At 45.2% G+C, this 26987-nt stretch overlaps 1 protein-coding gene across 1 annotated transcript in view; it reads right to left on the minus strand.

Moving 5' to 3' along the window:
* The window catches only part of MANEAL (mannosidase endo-alpha like), a 65420-nt gene that overhangs the window by 8257 nt on the left and 30176 nt on the right, over positions 1-26987 (minus strand). The window contains exons 2-4 of the mRNA XM_075336066.1: positions 6995-7561; positions 6812-6921; positions 4988-5064 (exon numbers count right to left, since the gene is read on the minus strand). Coding sequence (XP_075192181.1) covers positions 4988-5064; positions 6812-6921; positions 6995-7469 — 662 coding nt within the window. The 5' untranslated portion in view covers positions 7470-7561. The remainder of the gene's footprint in view (positions 1-4987; positions 5065-6811; positions 6922-6994; positions 7562-26987) is intronic.

The raw sequence follows: 26987 nt of genomic DNA on the forward strand, positions 1-26987 counted from the left end.
GCCCTGCTGACAGGCTAAGATCCATTGCCAAAAAAGTTCTGCAAATACATATTTTTTGTCCGTTGTTAAATAACTGATGTCTGCCGGATCCGTTTTTTTAAACATTGTTAAAAGTTTATGAGTTTATGGAGAATAGATCCATTAACGGACAGTAATTTAGCCATCCATTTATTTTCCTTGCATTTGTAACTGATCCATTGTTTTCTTACAGGATCTGTTACAAATGAATGATAAATAGCAATCTGTTTAGACTCTCATGTAAAAAAAACCGGATCCGGCAGAAATCTGTTATTTAATAATTGACAGAGAAGTTGTGTTTGCACAACTTTATTGCTAATGGATCTCTGCAGAATCCGTTCTATCTGATGATTACAGGACATGAGAACTAAAAGTGGCAAAAGTCATAGCTGCTCAAAACTTTGCAACATTTCAAACAGGTGTACGTCAAAATTCTGGCACAAATTGTTGGATGAATAGACTTAACTTGCATTTTACTATGGAGAACATTTGGCTTTTTACTTACTATCTGGCTTAGGGCCGTTTCACACATCCGGCTTTTCGCCGAATTGCCGGAACCGGCGCACTCCAGTCCAGTACAGTGTGATACAGTACAACGGCAGCGCAACAAGCTCCGGTCACATGCTCCGGTCACATGACAGCATGTGACCGGATCTTGTCGAGCTGCCATTGTACTGTATCACACTGTACTGGAATGTGCCGGAACGGCAATCCGGCGAAAAGCCGGATGTGTGAAACGGCCCTTACAGATTTTTATCTAATGATAAGCATTTGCTCCTGCTCCTCCATTTCTGTATTTTTTAGCCAGTCTGTTTGTGTGCATGTTGTATAATCAGTTTTTTAAAAAGGATATTTATATTGAATATACATTTTCTCTAGTTTGATATAAAACTAAATGGACAACCCTTCTTAATCAATTCAAAACCCAAATTAAAATAATCATGGATACTCAGCTCCTACAGCAGCACTGTTTCGGTGAGGTCTGCACTGCTTTGGCTGATGTGAAATTGTTATGTCATGTGCCTGCTGCAGCCAATCAATGGTCACCAGTTGACTGCAGCCTTTACTATTCTGTAACATGAATAGTGCTTCTGTGAAAGGTGAGAATCCATTGATTTTATTTTAATTGGGGTCTTGAATTGACTAAGTGGGTGTTGTCTAGTAGTGGATAAAGTCTTTTGTAGGTGTTTATTTACAATGAAACTTAGCCCACAAGGTGAAAAAAGCCTAGCCAGATCACCCCTTAGAAGTGTCCATGACACTAGAAATGCCACATGAAATTGGCTGGTGCCAGCATAAATGAAAAACAGGCTCCTGCATTAAAAACATCCATTTTACACTAAAACACTACATAATTTCAGATAAGAACTGAGATGTAAGCAACTAAGCATTGACAGGGTGACTAGTCCAGGAGGCAGGTCTTGACAGCTTCTTCCCCCTCACTCCGCTAGATTGTCAGGTCTATGCATGTATAAGTAGAGACCTAGCTAAGCAGGTGGGCAGAAGCTAGCAGGACCTGCCTCTTAGGACGGCGTCACAAGCTACGATATATCGGGCGATATGTCGTCGGGGTCACGGATTCCGTGACGCCCATCCGGCATCGTTAGAGATATCGTACCATGTGAAAGCTACGAACGACTGTGAACGAGCAAAAATACCTTATTGTTGCTCCTTGACACGTCGTTAATTTTCATAATGTCGTTCCTCCTTCTGCGCGCCAGTTGTTCGTCGTTCCCGAGGCAGCACACATCGCTCCGTGTGACACCCCGGGAACGACGAACACAGCTTACCTGCATCCCGCCGGCAATGTGGAAGGAAGGAGGTGGGCGGGATGTTACGTCCCGCTCATCTCCGCCCCTCCGCTTCTATTGGGCGGCCGCTGTGTGACATCGCTGTGACGCCGAACGTCCCTCCCCCTTCAGGAAGTAGATGTTCACCGCCCACAGCGACGTCATTAAGGAGGTAAGTAGTGTGACAGGGGTTTAACGACTTTGTGCGACACGGGCAATGATTTGTCCGTGACGCACAAACGACGGGGGTGGGTGCGATCACTCATGCGATTGCACGATAAATCGGTGCGTGTAACGCCTCCCTTACACTAGTCATCTCATCCCTGGCCGTGCTTTCAACTACATTTTCTCCCTGAATCACTCCAGTGTTTAAGGCTAGTTTCACACTTGCGGTGTGCGGCATCCGATGCAATCCGCCACCTTGAGGAATTACGGTATCCGTTGCAGGAATTCCATTTCCATTGCAGGCGGATTGCAATGGATGGTCCTGCGTTGCATAAGCTCTGCGGCACATCAGTTGTTTTGTCGGTGACTGTCAGGCGGAAGGAACGCATAATGTAATGTTTTTTGTTGCTGTAAAAAAACGCACTCCGCAGGATTCCGTCGGGATCTGTTAAGAGGCATAATGAATGTCTATGGCGCTGGATTCCAGAGCAGGATTCTGTCACGTTCTACTGAGCATGCTCAGCATGTCTAGCAAAACGTTCTAAATCGTTTAAAAGCACTCCTGGTCTCTCTCTGTTTGTCTGTCGGTCTCTCTCTCTCTCTGTCGGTTGGTCCCTCTCAGTCTCTATCTCTCTCTGTTGGTCTCTCCCTCTCACCCCCTCTCTCATACTCACCGATCACGGGCGCGGCGCTGCACAGCTATCACACTGCTCTGGCGGCTTCTCCTGCTTTTGAAAATGCCAGCCGCTCATTATTCCATCTCATATTCACTGCTTCCCCCGCCCACCGGTGCCTATGATTGGTTACAGTCAGACATGCTGAGTGACAGCTGTCTCACTGCAACCAATCACAGCCGCCGGTGGGTGGGTCTATATCGTGCAGTACAATAAATAATAATAAAAAAAAACGACGTGCAGTCCCCCCCCAATTTTGATACCAACCAAGATAAAGCCACAAGGCTGAAGGCTGGTATTCTTAGGATGGGGAACCCCACGTTATGGGGAGCCCCCCAGCCTAAAAATATCAGTCAGCAGCCGCCCGGAATTGCCGCATCCATTAGATACGACAGTCCCGGGACTCTACCCGGCTCATCCCGAATTGCCCTGGTGCGGTGGCAATTGGGGTAATAAGGAGTTAATGGCAGCTCATAGCTGCCACTAAGTAAGTCCTAGGTTAATCATGGCAGACGTCTATGAGACACCCCCAATGATTAACCTATACATGAAAGTAAATAAACACATACACCTGAAAAAATCCTTTATTTGGAATAAAAGACAAAAAAACACCCTCTTTCACCACTTTATTAATCCCCAAATACCCCTCCAGATCCGACATAATCCACAACACTTTCGGCTCTGCTACATCGGAAGCTGACAGGAGCGGCCGTAGAACACCGCCGCTCCTGTGAGCTCCACGGAGCAACTGAAGTGAGCCGCACAATCAGCGGTGACGTCACTGAGGTAGTTCCGGTGTGTGTGCGGTGATGATGGGGACGGTAGTGCCTGCGTGTGTGCGGTGATGATGGGTGTGGTAGTGCCTGCGTTTGTGGGGTGATGATGGGGGCGGTAGTGTCTGCGTGTATGCGGTGATGATGGGGACGGTAGAGCCTGCGTGTGTGTGGTGATGATGGGGGTGGTAGTGCCTGCGATGATGATGGGAGTGGTAGTGCCTGCGTTTGTTTGGTGATGATTGGGGAGGTAGTGCCGGTGTGTGCGGTGATGATGGGGGCGGTAGTGCCGGAGTGTGCGGTGATGATGGAGCGGTAGTGCCTGCGTGTATGCGGTGATGATGAGGGCGATAGTGCCTGCGTGTATGCGGTGATGATGGGTGCGGTAGTGCCTGCGTGTGTGCGGTGATGATGGGGGCTCTCTCTCGGCTAAAGAAAAATAAAAGAACATAACACGTTATTTCCCAGGAATACGTTGCCTTTATTATCACACTATTTACAACGCATCAGTCACATGCGTCACACAACGCATTGTGATGGATGCCGCACAACGCAAGTGTTAGTCTAGCCTAAGTGGTATGACTTTTTTCTCACTTGATATCCATGTGCAATCCGTGTGCAGTGCGTTTTTTACTCCGCAGTCAATAATCATTTACGGGACCATTTACAGTTTCCGGTCCTACAGAACTGTAAGGTATCTGTAAAAATCGGATACCATAATGTGGCTCAGTATGGCATCTGATTTTTTTTTCTTGCACACATCCAATTTGGGAGTAAAATTCTGACAGTGAAAAAAAATTCATCATCAGCACTGCCCCATTAAATAACATTAAGGGCGGCTTTGCACACTACGATGTCGGTGGGGTCAAATTGAAAGTGACGCACATCCGGCATCGCATGCGACATCGTAGTGTGGAAAGCCTAGATGATACGATTTACGAGCGCAAAATCGTCGTAATCGTATCATCGGTGCAGCGTCGGTGTAATCCATAATTACGCTGACGCGACGGTCCGATGTTGTTCCTCGCTCCTGCGGCAGCACACATCGCTGTGTGTGAAGTCGCAGGAGCGAGGAACATCTCCTACCGGCGTCACCGCGCCTTCCGTAGGATATGCGGAAGGAAGGAGGTGGGCAGGATGTTTACATCCTGCTCATCTCCGCCCCTCCGCCGCTATTGGCCGCCTGCCGTGTGACGTCGCTATGACACCGCACGACCCGCCCCCTTAGGAAGGAGGCGGGTCGCCGGCCAGAGCGACGGTCGCAGGGCAGGTCAGTGCATGTGAAGCTGGCGTAGCGATCATGTTCGCTACGCCAGCTATCACACAATATCGTACCTGCGACAGGGGCGGGGACTTTCGCGTGCGACATCGCAGCATCGGCTTGCGATGTCGCAACGTGCAAAGCCTGCCTAAGAGTTATCCAATAAAAAATCAAACAGGTCTGATTTATGGGGTGTTGTAAGCGAGCCCTAAAGCATAAATGATTAGAATGCAATAGTCCATCTCTGATTCCTGCTGCCCTTTAGCTTCCAAAACGAAAACATATAATGGTAACCAAAAAACGTACTTATCAATGATGTATTTAATGTTTTCATGAAGTGTGTGGTCATCACGTCCCTTGTATGGCTGGATATGGAACGCAACCTATAATACATAGACAATTTCATTTTAAGGAAACAACTAACAGATGTCACCTGGATGCCAGTTTTGGCTCTGTGACAATGTCACACATTTTATCAGTCATGCACCATAGTTACAACAATCATGCACAGACAAAAGTTACTGACAGTATTAGTGATGACCACAAAATCAGTCATTCTGGGCAGTGCTTAAAGGGATATTCCGGTCTCAAAAATTTAAAGTGGATCTGTCATCAGATTTCACAATACAAAATGCATACATTATTAAAAGGTAATCTGTCAGAAGGTTTTGCTATGTAATCTGAAGGCAGCATGAGGGAGGGGCTGAGACACTGATTTCAGTGATGTGTCACTTACTAGGCTGTGTGCCTTTGTTTCAATATTAGTAGGAGATTCTCAGTGCTGTTCTATCTGCCCACGTGCCTCCTGCTAAAACAATGCCCCCAGCACTGATTAGCATCTCACTGTCAATAGACAATGTACATAGGAAGCTGTGGGGTGGGCGGGACTAGCTATCTGAGCTCTGCTACATTTTAAGGCCCCCTTCACACGTCTGTGAAAATCACGTACGTGTTTCACGGACGTGTCAAAGGTGCGTTTTCCCCTCCGTGTGCCGTGTTTATGGCACTACGTGTGTTCTCCGTGTGTTATCCGTGATAACACACGGAGAACGAGAACTTTCAACTCACCTGTCCCTGGCGCTGCTGTCCGTGGTGCTGAACTTCGGTCTCCAGCCCTGCCGACTCCCCGCTGCTGCTTCCGCCGCAGTAAAGTGAATATTAAATGAGCATAATGAGCGGTGGTCGGAAGCAAGGGACAGCAGCGGCAAAGACAAAAGGGCTGGAGAAGGTGAGTAAAGATTTGTTATTTTTTTCTTTGACACGTGTGTTTCTCCGGCGCGTGTCACACGGGTCCGCATCCACACTACATCCGTGTGGTATGTGTGCGGGCCGTGTGACACCCGTGCTGACGGAGAAAAACGGACATGCATTCGTGTGGCTTCACACGTGCATGCACATAAACCCATTGATTTTAATGGGTTTACGTGTGTCCGTGTCTCCGGTACATGCGGGCACGGACCTAGCACGTACCGGAGACACGTGCGTGTGAAGGGGGCCTAAAACTGTGTCACAAATGCTGCACCCAGGAATCTAAGTGATACATTGTCAGAATACATTATGCTGCTCTCAGATGAGGTAGCAAAAACTTGGTGACAGATTACCAATGAATAGAGCTTTCAGACCAGATGACCTGAGTACTTACTTTTAAAATATGTTTTAATCGCTTTTTATGTATCTTTTTAAGTTTCTCTGCCTAACGTTGAAATGAAAATAGAAAATTATTCTCATGGACTTATAAAATGTTTTTTTTTCCTTCATGATTATATAGCCATTTCTGACATTGATTTTCAGTAAATAAGTACACCAGCCTTATCAGGTCTAGGACATCTATTCATTAATGTATACAATTTATAGAATATGGTCACAAAAATGCTTTATTCCTCAGGCACATGTTTATATGTTTAAGGACCTCTTTTCATGACTCAGTAAAAGAAATGTATTCATTTTGTATACTCCCAGTAAATGTATTGGTGTGTTTAATGGTTTTTGTATTTTTATTTAAAACTTCCATTAAAATCAAGTGTTATCCCAATACATCCTAATAAATGAGTTAGGTAAAATCTACTCAGAGGCGTACAATTGTTTTTATAGTCATTTCATACGGGATTTTAGGAACACAGCATATGTTACCTTAATTTCATATCTGTGGGCAGCATCCAGAACCAATGGTGCCAGGTTTTCCACTGCTTCCCCATTCTCATCTGCTGTACCAGGGGGGTACCATGACAGTACTAATACTCCTATGATAAAAAGTAATACAGTTATTATTACTAACATCAGTTTCCTGTGATTAATTTATTTTCCTCAGCTTACCTATAGCTGCTGCCCTCAGCTGTCTCATATGTTCTTCGAGGACCTCCGAATCTTTTGAACTGTAGGGTCCTAACTCAGGATAAAAACTGGATCCGATATCCTCAGGGGGACTGTGTCTGCCTTTAGGATAACTCGCTGATATTTTTGGGTCCCAATGAGGCACCATCACATGATCCCAGTGAATATAGTTGTTATCAAACTTTGGATTTCCATACCACATGTAGTAGAAAACATGAAGATCATAGTAGACTTTTGTTTGCTCTGCTGCATTTGCAGTACCCTGTGACTGAGCAATAACATCACTAGATACAGATCGTTTCTCTGATTGTTCTCCAAAGGGCATAAGTTCGAGGCCAGGAGCCAGGTCAGAAAAGCCATCTGTGGGCTTCAAAGTTCGCAAGCCCATCATAGTTCCGAAAATGAAAAGAGTGAAAAGGAAAAGAGCAATGCATGCTTTCCGCCGAAGCCTTGCCATCTCCGGCAACAGTGTTCTGATCAATAAGCCCCAGAATGTCCTTCTTTCAATATCAGGTTAGTGTTACCCCATTAGCTTCTGTGGATGCAGATCTGGAATAGAAATATTAACATAATTGGTCACATAATTTAGCCACCCAAAATATATTAAACATCATAATGTTATAACTGGCTCCTATGCAGCAAAATACTATAGTGTTTCATAACATTACCTAGATAACCTCTTGTTATACTAAGTCAGAAGCTCTAAACCCAAGACAATTTGGCTCTGAGAGGTGCCTCCTGTCTAAGATGGTCCATATTCCCTGTGACAAGCCCTCTACAGCAACATATACCCAATAATCGGCTGACCATGAGAGGATCGCAGTGCTGGGTCTCAAATATTTAACTTCTGTTGCTCCTAGGCGAAGAACCCCCTACAAATGTCATTACTCAAACATCTTAAGAAAAAAAAAAAGAAGTTGGAATCCTGTTGAGTATTTGGGATCCAAATCTTTCATTGCCTCCAGATTCAGATGTGAATATAGGCTTATACAGATTTTTTTTTTTACAAAACCTTGTTTTTTTCCTACAATTGGAACAAGAACATTTTTTCATGCTAAATTCGAAAGCAAATGGAGGCACAAAGGTTTTTTTTTCTCACCAACTTTTTCAAATTCTAGGGGGACAATGGAGTATATCATGGGGATAACATGAGCGACCTGTATAACGATGAGCGACCTGTATAACGATGAGCGACCTGTAAAGGAGGTCATTGTTAGGTGTCAAACACAGCGATGTGTCCTGCCCAGCAGGACATCACCTTTGAAGAAAATGGTACGGACCCTTCAGCAAGCCAATGCTTGAGATGCCGAGCGCAATAGTCCCCGCCCCTGTCGCAGCAGCGATATCTTGTGATAGCTGCCGTGGCAAACATTATCGCTACGGCAGCTTCACATGCACTTACCTGCCCTGTGACGTCGCTCTGGCAGGCGACTCGCCTCCTTCTTAAGGGGGTGGGTTGTGCAGCGTCACAGCGACGTCACACGGCAGGCGGCCAATAGAAACGGAGGGGCGGAGATGAGCGGGACATAAACATCCCGCCCACCTCCTTCCTTCCTCATTGCAGCCGGGACGCAGGTAAGGTGATGTTCCTCGCTCCTACGGCTTCACACACAGCGATGTGTGCTGCCTGCTGGAATGAGGAACAACATCGTACCATCGCTGCTGCTAAATTATGGAAATGTCGGACCCTACACCGATCATACGATAACGACGCTTTTGCGCTCGTTAATCATATGTAAAAGGATTCACATACTGCGATGTCGACAGCGACGCCGGATGTGCGTCACTTTCGATTTGACCCCATCGACATCGCACCTGCGATGTCGCAACGTGCAAAGTACCCCTTAGTCCAAACTGACAACTCTAATGGCTCCAATTAGCATCCTTTCATTTGTAAATGTGGCCATTGCCTGAGGAATTTGCAGGGGGCAATTGTGTTGATCCACCTCAACAAAGGTCTTGTAAGAGAGTGTAAACAAAAGAATGTCATTCGACCTGTCTTTCTGTTCCAAAGGTAGAAATGTTAAATGACCTCTCTCTGGGACTTTTAGTGTTAAAACAGATCAGCTACCAGATTTCAAAATATAAACGGAATACATTATTCAGATCGCTTATACCTGATGAAGCTTTGAAAATCCGTCCAGAATGGCTATATAGTCCTGAAGTAAAAATGTACAATAAATGAGTTCTCCTACAGCTGGATTTATAAACTGCTTATTTTAATATCAGACAGGTAAATTTTGAAAAAAGATTATACAGCCATTCTGTCACTGATTTTAAAGTTACTACACCAACCTCATCAGTTCTAAGAAATCTCACGCCTCGTCCCATCTCCTCTGATCGCTCTCCTCTCTCTGCTTCCTGGTTGTTTTTCAGTTGTCAAGATGGATGTTCTCAGATTTTTCTCGGAATGTCATCCACAGACACTGGAAGTCACTTGACCACCTGGAGTGTATGGAATCCCTCATGACACACGACTACGACTCTTAGGATCGATATACAAAAATTTGGTTCTCCTGGTCATCATTTAAGGATGGCCTCCAGTTCTCAGCCTGGCTTGCTTGCTTGACTTGATCAGGATGTGACAGCTACCTAACCCTGTAACAGTGTGCCCCCCCCATCCTGTACCATAATGTAATCTAACAGTGTTCCCCCCCATCCTGTACCATAATGTAATCAGCCCTCCAGCAGTATCTATTGTCATTGATCTGGTTGGGGGTTGCGAGTATATTGTTTTCTGCAGGGGGCTTCCCTAATACACAATCCCTGGTGACTGTGTTCTGGAAACTTCTTTATACTAGCAGCTACAAGCAGCAAATGTTAAAGGGGTGGGTGTGATTACTTCTGCCCATCCAGGGGGTGGGTCTAAGGAGAGGTGGAGGAATCAGCCACATTTTCTTAGTTAGTAGATGCTTTGTTGGGTGAAGGGCTAGGATCTGTTGCTGCGGCCAGGTCCTGGTGACCATGTGTGGACTATTAGACATTGGAGATCGTTTGCAACATGGGATTGTGTTGTCTCGGCCAGCCTGCTGGATTTAATTAACTCATCTAAAGACTGTTGTTGCATTTTCTTTGGCATACGATTATCGGCTGGCGCTCCCGGACCTGTTCTTTTGTTGCAGACTCTAAGGAACTATATTGATTTTGGTGGTATATTTTCCTGGTCCCAATAAAGTTCCTTTGGATTATTCATCGGCCTACTGTCTCTGCCTGCTCTGTCTGTACCCCATCACAAACCCCACCTCCCTTCCTCTTCTGCCCTTTCCTATTTTCTTCCCTCTTCTCTTTCTTCTTCTCTGTATCTCCTGTGCTATAAGTTGTATTTTGTTCTTTGTATATTGTCGTCAATGATTGATCTTGCATACCATTGCGTATGTCTTATTTGATGATTTGTACGGAGATTGCTGATTTTGACTATTTTTATTATTGAGTTTTGGTCTGTGTCAGGGCTGATCTCAGTCTTACTCTTTTCAGCTCCTCTTTTGGTGTTTTAGGCATTTTATTAAGCTATTATATATATGCAACTTATTCTTGAAAATTAAAAAAAGTGAGTTATGGAAAAAATAATGTGCCCAATTCATATTGTGAAATCTGGTGTCATAATAAGTTTAAAGGAAAATTGGTAAATGTATTATTTTAATTAATAAACCTTCGATAGTATTTTATATCCTCTACACTGTCATTCATACTAACTCCTAAAGGACATCTGTTACGTGGCTTGCATTTCATCTGAACAGGCTACAGTTCTCTTTAGGGTATTACATTTCACTGAATCTTTAAGTAACAGGAGAGAAACTGAACAGAGACAAAAACAGACACAATGTGGAAGACACAGTAGAACACTGAAAGCTGATCACATAGCACTCATCCATCCTCCTTCTTGTACAGAGCATGCACATTTATTATTGATACCATTTAAAGGGGCTGCTCTATAACCTTTATAACATAAAGTAAGAGAATTGTACTAATGCTAAAACTCATAAAAGGTGCAAGTGAATGCTATATTTATCTGTCCACTACTAGGACAACCCCTTTTGATTCCAAATATTTTCCCTCGGTAAAATAATAAAGACTAAGCCTATACTCACCTCTCATACCGGCGTCGCGGTTCACATGGGGTTGCGACGTCATGCGAACCTGGCGTCCAATCAGTGCTGGCTTCCTTCTCCCCGCCTTTAGACCAAATAAGTTAATTAATTGAAAGTGAACGCAGCTGCTGCACTCACTTCCTGTTGATTGTTTGTTTGGTCTGAAGGTGGGGAGACAGTGGTGCTGATCGGACCCAAAGCTTGCATGACATCACAAACCCACATGAGCCCTGGCACTGCGGCTCTGGTAGGGAGGTGAGTATAGTCTTTATTAATTTCCAGAGGGAAAACAAGGAATCAAAAGCAATTGTCCCAGTAGTGGACAACCCCTTTAAATCATAGTCCCATTGGATTATAAATACAAATATACACTCTCCACTTCCTTGTGCCCCATGTGCTTGCTTCTCCTATCCACACCAATACCCATGTACATTCTTTGCCTCCATAACATAAGACACAAAAAAGGTACACCACTGGGCATGATAGGGCAGGAATGGCCACATGACAGCCCATGCACATGCCCAGAATACAAACTATCCATTTAAAATATGCCATGATCAATAAGGATCTGACCTGCACAATGCTAGCAACCTAAATAATTAAAGGCTATTTTAACTTCAGTTGGTCTTAGTGGACAACTTCATTTTTGTGTTACTTTTGAACATCTTTGATCCCACACGTTCATAAAGGGGCAAACACAGACAGAGGAGGGCCGCTATGCAAGAACAGTACATGGGCCCCCTTCGTGTCTTTGAGAAAGCTGGTTACTGTTCTGGAGGTGAAGTGGGCCCCCTTACCTTTTTAGCTGCATCTATTGCAGTAACGGTTTGTCTGCCCCGTGTTCATATTCTGAATACTTAGGACCACATTTAATCTATATAGCTGGGTCTTTCATACTATTTATGCTACAATTTAGAGCAGCTTGCCCCACGCAAATCGGATTCTAAGTGTAGTGAAAAGTGGGCATTGCTTATTGCTTGACCAAGGTTTGAACACCTTTTAAAAGGTGAAATAAAACAAAGCAAATGAATTGAAAAAGTCACATCCCTATTCCCTGTAGACCTTTACATAGAGTGAAGTCATTTTAGCCACTATAAATGGATGGATATACAGTAAGTTGTCACAGTCATATATTTGTCACAACATATGCCAAGGTATCAGTCTAACCTTACTTTGGGCACTGGACAAATTATTTTGCTAGATATTGGACTTAAAGTGAACCTGTCAGGTCAAATATGCACCCAGAACCACAAACTGTTCTGGGTGCATATTTTTAATCCATGCCTAACTGTCCCAGACTATAGTACCATAGATAAAGGGATCTTTATAAAAAGTATTTCTAAGGATCCTTTATAATATGCTAATGAGCGCAGGGACTAGTCCCAAGGGAGTTATTTCCCACGACTAGTCTGCCCTTTTAGCATGTTAGCACGCTCTCAGGGGTGTGCTAACATGCTATTCAGTGCCCAGTGTGGCACGCGTACCTGTGTCTGTTGTCACCGCCTCAGATGCTGGGTTTAGACTCAGTGCGCATGATCAGAAGTCCCAGTACTTCCAGTCATGCATACTAGACCTCTATGAAGCATGCATGATCAGAAGTGCCGAGACTTCTGATCACGTGCACTGAGCCTAAACCCGGTGTCTGAAGCGGTGACAACAAACACAGGAACGTGCGTCAACGCCGATGACGCTGGGCATTGAATAGCATATTAGCACTCCCCTGTGGGGGTGCTAACATGCTAAGGGGGCAGACTAGTCGGGGGAAATATCGCCCTTGCGACTCGTCCCTGTGCTCATTAGCATGTCATAGAGGATCTTTACTTACTTTTTCTAAAGATCTCTTTATGTATGCTATTATAGCCTGGGACAGTTAGGCAGGGGTTAGTAATATGCACCCAGAACTGCTCGTGGTTCTGGGTGCATAGTGGACCCGACAGATTCCCTTTAATGTTCATGTACCTACGGGTTGTTGAATTGATCTCACAGTATGCCCTAACTTTAATTTCACCTATACTGATCTAAATATTCACAAATATCACAAAACTCTCTGCATGAAAATGCTGTTTTACATTGGCCATTAAACAAAACCAACTCATCTTTAAGTACTGCTGCAAGTGTAATCTGTGTCTTACCACATTTACCAATTAATTGCAAAATGGACGACTGCCAACATTATACTGGCAGATATTTTACAGTAAAGTATTTTATTTCCTAAACCCTTGGAATACACACAGAGCTTATCCCCATGGCAACTCACAATTATATTTATATCAAATGTGCCATGAATCTCATTGTCTGACATTTCGATTTATAGCAGATATTCTGCTCCCACAAATTGTAGGATGTACTGCACAAAGTAATATAGACAGTCTGACCTAGGTCAACAGACTTATTATCAGTGACATATCCATAAGTGACCATAAATGTAGGTATATTCAGGGCCAATATAAAGATTTATGTCATCCTGGTTGCTGTTGTACAGGGGTTCTCTAGGAATAGAAAGCAAATACATAAAATATCACTATATATATATATATATATATATATATATATATATATATATATATATATATATATATATATATATATATATAAAAAGTACAGACCAAAAGTTTGGACACACCTTCTCATCTCTAGAACAACTGTTAAGGGGAGACTTTGCGCAGCAGGCCTTCATGGTAAAATAGCTGCTAGGAAACCACTGCTAAGGACAGGCAACAAGCAGAAGAGACTTCTTTGGGCTAAAGAACACAAGGAATGGACATTACAACAGTGGAAATCTGTGCTTTGGTCTGATGAATCCAAATTTGAGATCTTTGGATCCAACCACCATGTCTTTGTAGAAAAGGTGAACGGATGGACTCTACATGGCTGGTTCCCACCGTGAAGCATGGAGGAGGAGGTGTGATGGTGTGGGGGTGCTTTGCTGGTGACACTGTTGGGGATTTATTCAAAATTGAAGGCATACTAAACCAGCATGCCTACCACAGCATCTTGCAGCGGCATGCTATTCCATCCGGTTTGCGTTTAGTTGGACCATCATTTATTTTTCAACAGGACAATGACCCCAAACACACCTCCAGGCTGTGTAAGGGCTATTTGACTAAGAAGGAGAGTGATGGGGTGCTACACCAGATGACTTGGCCTCCACAGTCACCAGACCTGAACCCAATCGAGATGGTTTGGGGTGAGCTGGACCGCAGAGTGAAGGCAAAAGGGACAAGTGCTTAGCTTTTCTGGGAACTCCTTCAAGACTGTTGGAAAACCATTTCTGGTGACTACCTCTTGAAGCTCATCAAGAGAATGTCAAGAGTGTGCAAAGTAGTAATGAAAGCAAAAGGTGGCTACTTTGAAGAACCTAGAATATAAGACATATTTTCAGTTGTTTCACACTTTTTTAAGTATTTCATGCCACATGTTCTCATTCATAGTTTTGATGTCTTCAATGTGAATCTACAATTTTTAGAGTCATGAAAATAAAGAAAACTCTTTGAATGAGGTGTGTCCAAACTTTTGGTCTGTATTGTGTATATGTATATATATATATATATATATATATATATATATGAGATTAAATATTTTTAATTAGTAAATCATAATAGTTTTGTCCAGGTATACATGTAGTACATACAAATGGCTGTCATTTTGTACTGGCAGAAACTGAGAGTATTAGTGGGACCATGTGTACGTAGTAGGAAGCTCCGCTGCTCTGACCTACAGATAATTTATAAAATGAACAGTCAAGCTGCCACTCAGTACTCACTAAAGGCTGCTTTACACGCAGCGACATCGCTAGCGATGTCACTGGTGAAAGCACCCGCCCCCGTCGGTTGTACGTCACGGGCAAATCGCTGCCCGTGGCGCACAACATCGCTAGGACCCGTCACACATACTTACCTGCCTAGCGACTTCGCTGTGGCCGACGAACCGCCTCCTTTCTAAGGGGGAGGTTCGTTCGGTGTCACAGCGTCATCACTAAGCGGCCGCCCAATAGAAGTGGAGGGGCGGAGATGAGCGGGCGGAACATCCTGCCCACCTCCTTCCTTCCTCATTGCAGGCGTCCGCAGGTACGGTGATGTTCCTCATTCCTGGGGTGTCACACGTAGAGATGTGTGCTGCCGCAGCAACGACAAACGACCTGCGTCCTGCTACAGCAATGATAATTGGGATTAGAACGACGTGTCAAAGATCAACAATTAGGTGAGTAATTTTGATTGTTAATGGTCGAATTCCGTGACCACAACGACATCTCGTTAGCGATGTCGTTGCGTGTAAAGCCCCCTTTAGACAAGGTAGACAGCAAGCATGTGAACTCTTCTCATCACAGCACCCCTGGTATCTCCAGAATTAAATGAGAAAGCCAGGGTGGACAGCAGTGTAAGCAGCGTCTTCTTACTTCAGCACTCCTTGGTTCTTCAATATTAGATCAGACAGATAGGGTTTAAAGCACTGTAAGCAGTCTTATTTCACCTCAGCAATCCGGAATGTCCAGTATTAGATGAGAAAGACAGAGTACACAGCAGTGTTAGCAGCCTCTTCTTACCTCATAACCCCTGGTATCTCTATTTCTATATCACAAAGGAAGGGTGCACAGCAATGTTAGCAGCCTCTTCTTACATCACCACTCCTGATATATGCAATATTAGATCAGATAGACATGGTGAACAAAAGTGTGAGCAGCCTCTTCTTACATGAGCACTCCTGGTATCTTCCATATTGAATCAGCTAGACATGGTGGACAGCAGTGTGAGCAGCTTCTTCTTATCTCAGTACCCTTGGTACCTCCAGTATTCAATTAGAATGTTCACTGGAAGCACATTTACTTACACATAAAGGGAAGGTGCAGATCTTCCTAGTACACATGCTCACAGGTATCGGTCATACAAACATTTTAGCATAGTACTGTTATGATTACCTCCTAAGGCAAAACAAATGTGATATTCTAAAGGTATTTATGAGTTTATAAATGACTTCTTTTTTATTCTAAGACAAGCTCTTTATGCAACAGAAATACCTTTCCATATGCATTGTGTGAATGGTTTTTACAGCAAAAAAAAAGCATGTACCGTAAGTTATTTGTAAAAATGATTAATATAAAAACAACGGAGCTTTGCAGATTCCAAGAACCATACATAGGTTCATCCTTCTGTTTATAGTTTTGATTAGTTTTTATCATATAATATTGTCTTAAATGCCACTATGTTCATGTCGATCTGTAGTTGATACCTGGCTCATCAGGAGTTTTCCAGACTGGATTCTTCTCTGCATGTCCATATGTGTTAAATCCTATATTCAAAGTAAAGACACTGCTTTTATAAACCTCAACTTTGGGACAGAATAATATATTGAGTATATTGCTTTCTTCTAAGCACAACAGTTCATACTGCACATGCAAGAAAAGAATCTGTAGGTCTGAACAATGTGCTGAACAGGATGTCCAGCCTAGACTGGCGGTACCGTAGTAGCCTATTAGGCTAAGTTCACACTTGCGTTGTTTTGCATCAGTCACAATCAGATGTGTGATTGATGCAATGGATGTGTTGCAGATAGTGGCACAACTGGTGTGACTGATGCTGCAAAAAAAGATCTGTTGTTTGGTTTTTCTTTTACTGTTTTACTGGCGCGCGGCTTTTGTGAACGATCAGCTGATCGCCCGGCGGGCGGCTTTTATGAACGATCAGCTGATCGCCCGGCGGGTGGCTTTTATGAACGATCAGCTGATCGCCCGGCGGGCGGCTTTTATGAACGATCAGCTGATCGCTCGGTGGGCGGCTTTTATGAACGATCAGCTGATCGCCCGACGGGCGGCTTTTATGATCGATCAGCTGATCGCCCGGCGGGCGGCTTTTGTGAACGATCAGCTGACGCCCGGCTTTTGTGAACGATCAGCTAATTGCCCGGCAGGCGGCTTTTGTGAATGATCAGCTGATCTGAACTTACTGTGCGCATGCTCACAGTAAAAAACGATCCGCTGCACACAAAAAAACGTGACATTCAGCGTCACTCCCGCCTGACGGTCAGTCAGTAAACGACTAATCCGTCAAGCGACGGATGCAACGCAGGGCCATCAGTCGCTAATAGAAGCCTATGGGGAAAAATTGGATTCCTGGAAAATATTTTACAGGATACCGTAATTCCTCAAGGCGACGGATCGTGACTGATGCAAAACAACGGAAGTTGAAGCTCCAGCCTGCCAGAATGCACTAAGCTCCTGTGTCTTTTGTCCTTGTTTTGTGTACTGGGCTCAATGTATGGAAAGTACAATAAGAGACTGCTGACAGATCCCACTTAATTACCCTGTACATGAGAATATGAAGGCTCTTCTTCAGCACTAGGATTAGGAATAATCCGTACATAACACATAACAGAATCGACTTTCAAGTCCTGGAAATGGCCTGTGGTTATTGTCACAGCTGATCAGCATTCTCTGCCATACCGCGGGCAGGACTCAAAGTCAAGGCTTTGTGTTGCAGGACTGCTTTCAAATGCAAAATCAATAGATCAGGAACATATTTATATGGATGATTTAAGCTCCAATTAATACAGCCAGCCGGGGCAAGCAGCAGAAATCAAATGCTCTGCTGGAAAGTTTTGTGAGTGCATCTATTAAAAGGATATGCTGACAGTGGATCTCTTCTGCTCTTGCTAAGGACAGTGTCCAATTGCTAACTGAACCTGAAGGGCGTCTTATCAATGCACCTCGAGCATTTTTCCGATGAAAACTCATACACTTCTGGCTTGTATCCTTTCCTACACCAATATCTACATCGTGAGAGGGTTCCACAGTAATACAAAAGGATCTCTGGGAGACGTTTCCTAATTTTGCCAAAAAACCTTGTTTGTACCTCGTATAAGGCTTAACTGTCATGTTCCCACACATGTGTGACGCCCTGGAATATCAGGTCGTCACAGGGTATTGCACAATCTGCCCTCCTGTGCAGTATCCACCTCCTCCTTGCTTTTGGGCCCCCACTACATGGTGTTGCCTACATGAGCTAATTAAATCCTAGGTACACTGCACCACACCCACCAAGTACACCAGTGGGCGGCCTGAGTCGAATAGGGTCACCCACTTGGGGGGTTGGATAGGGAAGGTCAGGAGTGTCAGCAGGGGTGGGATTCAAATTTTTAACAGGTTCTCTGAAAACCCTGCCCATTTGAAAACCAGACCCATTCTGTAACCATGCCCATTTTGTTAGCCACACCCATTTTTACGCACTTTCCTCAACCAAAAAATACAAGTAATTTAAAGTATAATCTCTTTCCCCTCCTCTACAGTCACTCTCCTGTCCAGCACCAGTTGTTCCAGTCACTGTCACTCTTAATGTATTAAACGTTTTTTCTACAGTTTTTAAAAAATATTACTAAAGGAGCCCTGCTAAAATTGGAATGGGCGACCTTCCCCATACAGATCTTATTCCATGTGGCTCCTTTCCCCTAACAGATCCCATCCCATGTGGTCTCTTGCCTCCTGCAGATCCCATCCCATTATGGCCTCTTTCCCCAGCAGATCCCATCCCATTATGTCCTCTTTCCCCCTGCAGATCCCATCCCATTATGTCCTCTTTCCCCCTGCAGATCCCATCCCATTATGGCCTCTTTCCCCTGCAGATCCCATTCCATTATGGCCTCTTTCCCCTGCAGATCCCATCTCATTATGGCCTCTTTCCCCTGCAGATTCCATCCCATTATGTCCTCTTTCCCCCTGCAGATCCCATCCCATTATGTCCTCTTTCCCCCTGCAGATCCCATCCCATTATGGCCTCTTTCCCCTGCAGATCCCATCTCATTATGGCCTCTTTCCCCCTGCAGATTCCATCCCATTATGACCTCTTTCCCCTGCAGATTCCATCCCATTATGGCCTGTTTCCCCTGCAGATCCCATCCCATTATGGCCTCTTTCCCCTGCAGATCCCATCCCATTATGGCCTCTTTGCCCCTGCAGATCCCATCCCATTATGGCCTCTTTCCCCTGCAGATCCCATCCCATTATGGCCCCTTTCCCCCTGCAAATACCATCCTATTATGGCCTCCTCTCCTCATATAGCCACATATAGGTCCCCTCTTATGTGGCCCCTGTCCCCATATAGCAACATATAGCTCCCCTCTTATTTGGCCCCTGTCCCCATATAGCCACATATAGCTCCCCTCTTATGTGGCCCCTCTACCCATATAGCCACATATAGCTCTCCTCTTATGTGGCCCCTCTCCCCATATAGCCACATATAGCTCCCCTCTTATGTGGCCCCTCTCCCCATATAGCGGTCCCCTTTTAGGTGGCCCCTCTCCCCATATAGCCACATATAGTTCCCATCTTATGCGGCTCTACTCCCCATATAGTTGCCATGTTATGCGGCCCCTCTCCCTGCATCTTCGGCTGACTGAGCGCTTACCTGCAGCGGCGGCTTCTCCTGTGTCTCCCGTCCTCCTCTGCGGCTCTCTGCACGCTGACAGACGGCAGGAGGAGGAGGAGCTCCCTCCTCACACTGTCGTCACCTCTGCAGCATCAGCGCGTCACTGCACGAAGGGTCAGGGAGCCGACAGGCTCCACTGAACCAGGAAGTGCGGCGCGGAGGGGCGGGGATTCATTTGTGCTAGTGTCTTAAAGAGACACTAGCACAAATAAATACGGAGAACCGGATCGCCGCAGCTGTTTCTTGCCGGTTCTGGGAACCGGCTGCTATTTTAACAACTGGTTCTCCAGAACCGGACAGAAACGGCTGAATCCCACCCCTGAGTGTCAGGGAAGGAGAGTGTCGTGTTTGAAATGAAGGAGAGAGCAGGTCAGGAGCAGGACTCCTAGGAAGCTATCTAGGTAGCAGACGGTGGTCTGGGCCTAGAGGAGCTGGACCCCCGGTCGCAGGGGATAGTGGCAAGGGGCACGGAACTGTCGAGGAGGACAGCCGGCAACCTTGCACCATCACCAGGCTGGGATCAGGGCACGACGGGGTACGTGGACCCTAGGTCAGGGAGTAGCTTCAGGCAACCTGACAATTTACCCGACGAGAACGGAGCCTTCAAGATCCACTCTCCACCCGCTGCAAAATCGGGGGTACTAGCGCAACAAGGGGGATAGGACTTGCCACTAAAGCGGTCCAGAAAATCCCAAACGTGAACCCTGAAAGCAAGCTCCCACACTTAGCCATAGTGGGGAGCGGGACCCAACAAGTTCCATACTACCGGGACCAACAGAGAAGAAAACCTAGTGCCAGGAGGCAGGTCACAGATCACCAGACAGCACCATTGGGGACAGGACCCGAACTAAGCTCCCCTCAGCGGCAGCGGTATCCAGAACTTTGGTTTATCCAGTTGTCGGTGTCAGCTTAATGGACTAAGTGAGTACACAAGTGACCCCCTTAGCACTTCCCCCTCACCATCATCGAGTCCCGGGGCATCCCCCCCTACCTGTGGAGGGTTCTAACACTTGGCTGCCCCATTCCATCACCCCAGGGTATTCCCAACCGCAGCGGTGGTACTCCATATTACCACATACCACGGGTGGCATCACGAACTCTAATACAATCCCCTGTAAATACACCCTTCATTTGAGTGGCCACACGACCCCCGGGTCCGGAGACCCCTTGAGCCACCGTGGATTTGGATACGAGCAGCCCGGCTGCTGACACGGGGGTGGCACACATGTATAATGACAGGGTGCGTTGGGTGTTGCTGACGAATATAAATGGATCAAATATGGATTTGATTAGTATGTATTTAATTTTTTTTGATCCCATGAGTGAATGTGAACCAATTACATGTTTAGAAATACATACCATAGAAGGAATGCATACTATTGAAGGAAAAGTGAGCCAAAGCACATTTTCTGTTATGCATCCTGTGAATATAGGTATACACTTACCACGGGATGTTAAAATTCCCCTTAGCAAGTGTGCCGCCTATGCAGTGTCCAAGCAGTGCTCACAGTTGTACAGTTTAGGGAACGTAGATAGGCATCATAGACCATTGAACTATCCCAATGGACAAAGACACATTGAATATACAGGAGCTTACATTGGGATTCAAACCCACAACCTCACACATCCCAGCCCACAAGCTTACCACTAGACCATTGAGGGAATGTAAGTACACTTGTACAGTTTGTAGGGACACAGTCTATCTATAATGGGGAAGGGTAACACTTACTAGTCAATTTATTAATTAATTTCCAGGAAGAAAAGCAGGGCAATTACATTAGGCTGGGGATACACAAGAATATGGCATTCAATGCAATAGCATCGGATGCGATATGCCAATGACCTTCGGCTCCTGCTCTGCTGCGAGTGTAAGCCGAGTGTCATTATACTGTGATCCGATCCTGCGATCGGATCACAACTGCAGAGGTGAGGGAGGGACTAATCTCTCCATCATCAACTGATATGATTATCGTACTGCACTCCGGTGTCATCCAAGTGCATTGCGATGTTTCACTCACACCCATAGATGGCTGTGAGTGAATACAGATCAGATTACACCAGCATCATGCTGCGATTGTTTTCTGGGTCCGATTAGAGCTGAGAAAAAACTCGCAGATGAGAACGGCCACATAGAGTAACATGGGTCCGAGTGGAATACAATTGTTATCGCATTCCACTTGCCGTTTGTCCTAACCCTAAATGCAGAAATTTGAGAAAAAAAATTAATAATTTATTTAATTTATGAAGAATGCATGTCTTAATAGCTCGCATATCTTTGTAACCCCTACCAACACTCTGCCTTAATTTACCTCACAGGAAGGGTGGATGTGTATGGCGAAGGATCAGGGCTGTCAAGAGAGCGAAAGTAAGAAGAGGCTGCTCACACTGCCGTCCACCATGTTATTTCAGATCTATTACTGGAGATACCAAAGGTGCTGAGGTAAAAAGAGGATACTTACACTGAGGTCCACGCTGTCTTTCTTATTTAACCCCTTCACGACCGCGGGCAGTAAAATTACGTCCTATTTTAACGTGACTTAACGACCAGGGACGTAATTTTACTGCCTAAACTTCATTTGATTGCCGTGGCCATAGCAACGGCTTTCAAATGATGTCCCCTGCTGTTTCTTACAGCAGGGGACCTTTGCTTGACCCCAGGGGGGGTGGCATCGCCACCCCCTATCGACGATCGATGTGATTGGCTGTTCAAATCTGAACCGCCAACCACATCGATCGCACTAATTTCGGCAAAAATAATGCCCGAATTAGTGCGATCCTGTGAGATCCAGCTATGAGATGCCGCAGCTGCTGCAGCATATCATAGGTGGACCTCAAACATGTCGCCCCCAGCCCCTGCAGCACTGATTGGAGCGATCGTGCTATGACGCGCAATCGCTCCAATCAGTGTGCAGTGGGGCGGTCTGATCTGCCGGTGGCCGCCCTCCCCAGGCCTGTACTGCTCTGGGGACCCTCCCCCAACATGGCTGCAGCGTGGAGTGGCTGGTACTTTTGGTACCACGCCACCGCTGCTGCCGCCGCAGACGCCGCCTCTGCTGTCACCGAGCCAGCTCCAAAGGTAAGTATTGCGCTTCGGCGATGGCCCCTGCGCGCTCCCGTGAAGGCCCCTGCGCGCTCCCGTGAAGGCCCCTGCCCGTGCCCCCCCAGATCTGCCCCCCTACGCCCCGATCTGCCCCCCTACGCCCCGATCTGCCCCCCGGCATCCCGATCTGCTCCCCACGCGATCTGCCTGCCTCCTCTGTCATCTCTATTCTGCTTCCAAGGTTCCTTCCTTCTGCCTTTGCTTCTCCGCCCCCTCTGCTCTCCCTCTAACCCCCCCCATCTGCCCCCCCCTCTCCCCATCCCCCCCTGCCCCCCCCCCCGACGTCCTCTTACCTGCCTTCACGGGTCGTCCGAGGTCTTCACTGGCCCGATCACATCTGCCTCCATCGCTGGGTCCTTCTGCTGATCTGTCCAACGTCCTGCCTGCTGCTGGTGTAAAGCTGTCTATCTCACTGCCTTCTTGTTCCTCTGCAACTCTTCTGGTCAGTGATCCTCTTGGTACTGTGAGTATAACTTTTTTTTTTTTTTTTTTTCTTGTATCCTGTCCATTTTTACACTTCATCTGTCCGTGCGTCCCGCCAAGCGCTGATCAGGGATGCAGATAACGGATCTGCATCCGTGGTCAGTTTTTGGCATGACTTTTTTCCGTATTCGCGACGCTTTTTGTATCGCGTCCGTCCGTGCGTCCCGCCGAGCGCTGATCAGGGATGCAGATAACGGATCTGCATCCGTGGTCAGTTTTTGGCATGACTTTTTTCCGTATTCGCGACGCTTTTTGTATCGCGTCCGTCCGTGCGTCCCGCCGAGCGCTGATCAGGGATGCAGATAACGGATCGGCATCCCTGCTCAATTTTTGGCGTGACTTTTTTCCGTATTCGCGACGCTTTTTGTATCGCATCCGTCCGTGCGTCCCGCCGAGCGCTGATCAGGAATGCAGATAACGGATCGGCATCCCTGCTCAATTTTTGGCGTGACTTTTTTCCGTATTCGCGACAATTTTTGTATGGCATCCGTCTGTGCGTCCCGCCGAGCGCTGATCAGGGATGCACATAACATATCTGCATCCATGGTCAATTTTTGGCGTGACTTTTTTTTTTACGTATCCCAGACGCTTTTTTTATCGCATCCGACCGTGCGTCCTGCAGCGGCCGATCAGTGCACTGCGTCTGTGCGTTTGAAAAGTCAAATGGCGCTCCTTCTCTTCTGAGCCCCGCCATGCGCCCAAACAATTACTTTCCACCACATATGATGTATCTGCGTACTCAGGAGAAAATGCACAATACATTTTATGGTGCATTTTTTCCTGTTACCCTTGTGAAAAAAAAAGCTACCTAATTGAAGCAACCGTTTTGTGGTAAAAAAAATTTTTTTCTTTTCACGGCTCAACGCTATAAACTTCTGTGAAGCCCCCAGGTGTTCAAAGTGCTCACCAAACATCTAGAAAAATTATTTGAGGGCTCTAGTTTCCAAAATGGGGTCACTTGTGGGGGAGCTCCATTGTTTAGGCACCTCAGGGGGTCTTCAAACCTGACATGGCGTCCGCTAATGAGTGCAGCTAATTTTGCATTTAAATGGCGCTCCTTGCCTTCCGAGCACTGCCGTGTGTCCAAACATTTGATTTCCACCACATATGAGGTATCTGCGTACTCAGGAGAAAATGGACAATACATTTTATGTTGCATTTTTTCCCAATACCCTTGTGAAAAAAAAAGCTACCTAGTTGAAGCAACAGTGTTGTGGTAAAAAAAAATTTTTTTCTTTTCACGGCTCAACGTTATAAACTTCTGTGAAGCCCCCAGGTGTTCAAAGTGCTCATCAAACATCTAGAAAAAATATTTGAGGGCTCTAGTTTCCAAAATGGGGTCACTTGTGGGGGAGCTCCATTGTTTAGGCACCTCAGGGGGTCTTCAAACCCGACATGGCGTCCGCTAATTAGTGCAGCTAATTTTGCATTTAAATGGCGCTCCTTGCCTTCCGAGCACTGCCGTGTGTCCAAACATTTGATTTCCACCACATATGAGGTATCTGCGTACTCAGGAGAAAATGGACAATACATTTTATGTTGCATTTTTTCCCGATACCCTTGTGAAAAAAAAAGCTACCTAGTTGAAGCAACAGTTTTGTGGTAAAAAAAATTTTTTTTCTTTTCACGGCTCAACGTTATAAACTTCTGTGAAGCCCCCAGGTGTTCAAAGTGCTCATCAAACATCTAGAAAAAATATTTGAGGGCTCTAGTTTCCAAAATGGGGTCACTTGTGGGGGAGCTCCATTGTTTAGGCACCTCAGGGGGTCTTCAAACCCGACATGGCGTCCGCTAATGAGTGCAGCTAATTTTGCGTTCAAAAATTCAAATGGCGCTCCTTCCCTTCCGAGCTCCGCTGTGCACCCAAACAATTGATTTTTACCACATATGGGGTATCGGCGTACTCAGGAGAAAATGCACAATAAATTGTAGGGTGCACTTTCTCTTTTCTCCCTTGTGAAAATGAAAATTTTATGGCTAAAGTAACATTTTTGTGTTAAAAAGTAAAATTTTCATTTTTTCCTTCCACATTGCTTTGGTTCCTGTGAAGCACCTAAAGGGTTAATAAACTTTTTGGATGTGGTTTTGAGCAGAGTGAGGGGTGCAGTTTTTAGAATGGGGTCACTTTTGGGTATTTTCTGTCACCTCGGTCTCTCAAAGTTACCTCAAATGTGATGTGGTCCCTAAAAAAAATTATTTTCTAAATTTTGTTGGAAAAATGAGAAATTGCTGATGAACTTTGACCCCTTCTAACTTCCTAACGAAAAAAAAATTTGTTTCGAAAATTGCGCTGATGTAAAGTAGACAAGTGGGAAATGTTATTTAGTAACTATTTTGTGTGACATATTTCTCAGATTTATGGGCATAAATTTTCAAAGTTTGAAAATTGCGAAATTTTCAAAATTTTCGCCAAATTTCCTAAATTTTCACAAATAAACGCAAAAAATATCGGCCTAAATTTACCACTGACATGAAGTACAATATGTCACGAAAAAACAATCTCAGAATCGCCAGGATCCGTTGAAGCGTCCCAGAGTTATAACCTGTCAAAGTGACACTGGTCAGAATTGCAAAAAATGGCCCGGTCATTAGGGTGTTTTAGTGGCCGGGGGTGAAGGGGTTAATACTGGAGATATCAGGGTTCTTGAGGTAAGAATTGGCTGCTCACACTGTCTTCCACCATGTGTATCTGATGTAATACTGGAGATACCATACGTCATAAGGTAAGAAGAGGCTGTTCACATTGCTGTCCACCCTGTCTTTCTTATTTATTACTGGAGATACCAGGGGTGCTGAGGTAAAAAGAGGCTGCTAACACTGCTGTCCACTATGCTTATCTGATCTAATTTTGGATATACCAGAGGTTCTGACATAAGAAAAGGCTACTCATGCTGCTGTTCACCCTTCATTTCGGATCTAAATAATGAAGATACCAGAGGTGCTGAGGTAAGAGAGTCCAACCACACTGCAATCCACCCTACCTGAACTAATTCTGGAGATACCAGGGGTACTGAGGTTATAAAAGGTTTCTTACGCCGCTGTCCACCCTATGATTCTGATCTAAAACTGGAAATAACAAGGGTGCTAAGCTAAGAAAATTATGGTATTTACCTTATCTAACCTAATACTGGATGTACAAGGGGAGCTGAGACAAGAAAAGGCTGTCAACCCTATCATTTTTATATAATACTGGAGATACCAGGCTGTCTCAGATAACAAGAGGCCACACACACGGGTACCCTCCCTTATTTCATGATCTAGTACTGGAGCTACCAGGGGTGCTGAGGTAGGACGAAGTTCTTCACACTGCTATCCACTATGTCTTTCTAATTTAATACTGTAGATACAGGGGTGCTGAAGTAAGAAGAGGCTGCTCATACTGCTGCCTAACTATAATACTGGAGACACCAGAGGTGCTGCTGAGGCAAGTAAAGGCTGTCTATCCTGTCTTTCTAAGCTAATACAGGAGATACCAGGGGGACTAAGGTAAGAAGGCATCGCTCAAACTGCTGCAAGCCCTGTCGTTCTTTTGTTAAGGTAAGAATAGGTTGCTCACACTGCTACTGACCCTGAATTTCTGCCAGTATAACCAGACAACAGTCATTTTAATTCTATATTATCTTACTAGACAAAACAATAGATAATAATTGGGAATAAAGTATTTACAGATCTATTTATAATCACTGTTCCTTTAGTTATGTAATTTTTTCTATTCCCAGATAACCATCTTAAGTCTTTAAAAGGAATCTGTACCCAGGTTCTTGCTCCCACATCTGAGAGCAGCATAATGTAGAGACAGAGACCCTAATTCCACGGATGTGTCACTTACTGAGCTGTTTGCTGTCAGTTTGATAAAATCAATGTTTTCTCTGCTGCAGATCTAGCAGTTA

The sequence above is a fragment of the Anomaloglossus baeobatrachus genome, chromosome 2, assembly GCF_048569485.1.
Source record: "Anomaloglossus baeobatrachus isolate aAnoBae1 chromosome 2, aAnoBae1.hap1, whole genome shotgun sequence".
Classification (NCBI taxonomy): Eukaryota; Metazoa; Chordata; class Amphibia; order Anura; family Aromobatidae; genus Anomaloglossus; species Anomaloglossus baeobatrachus.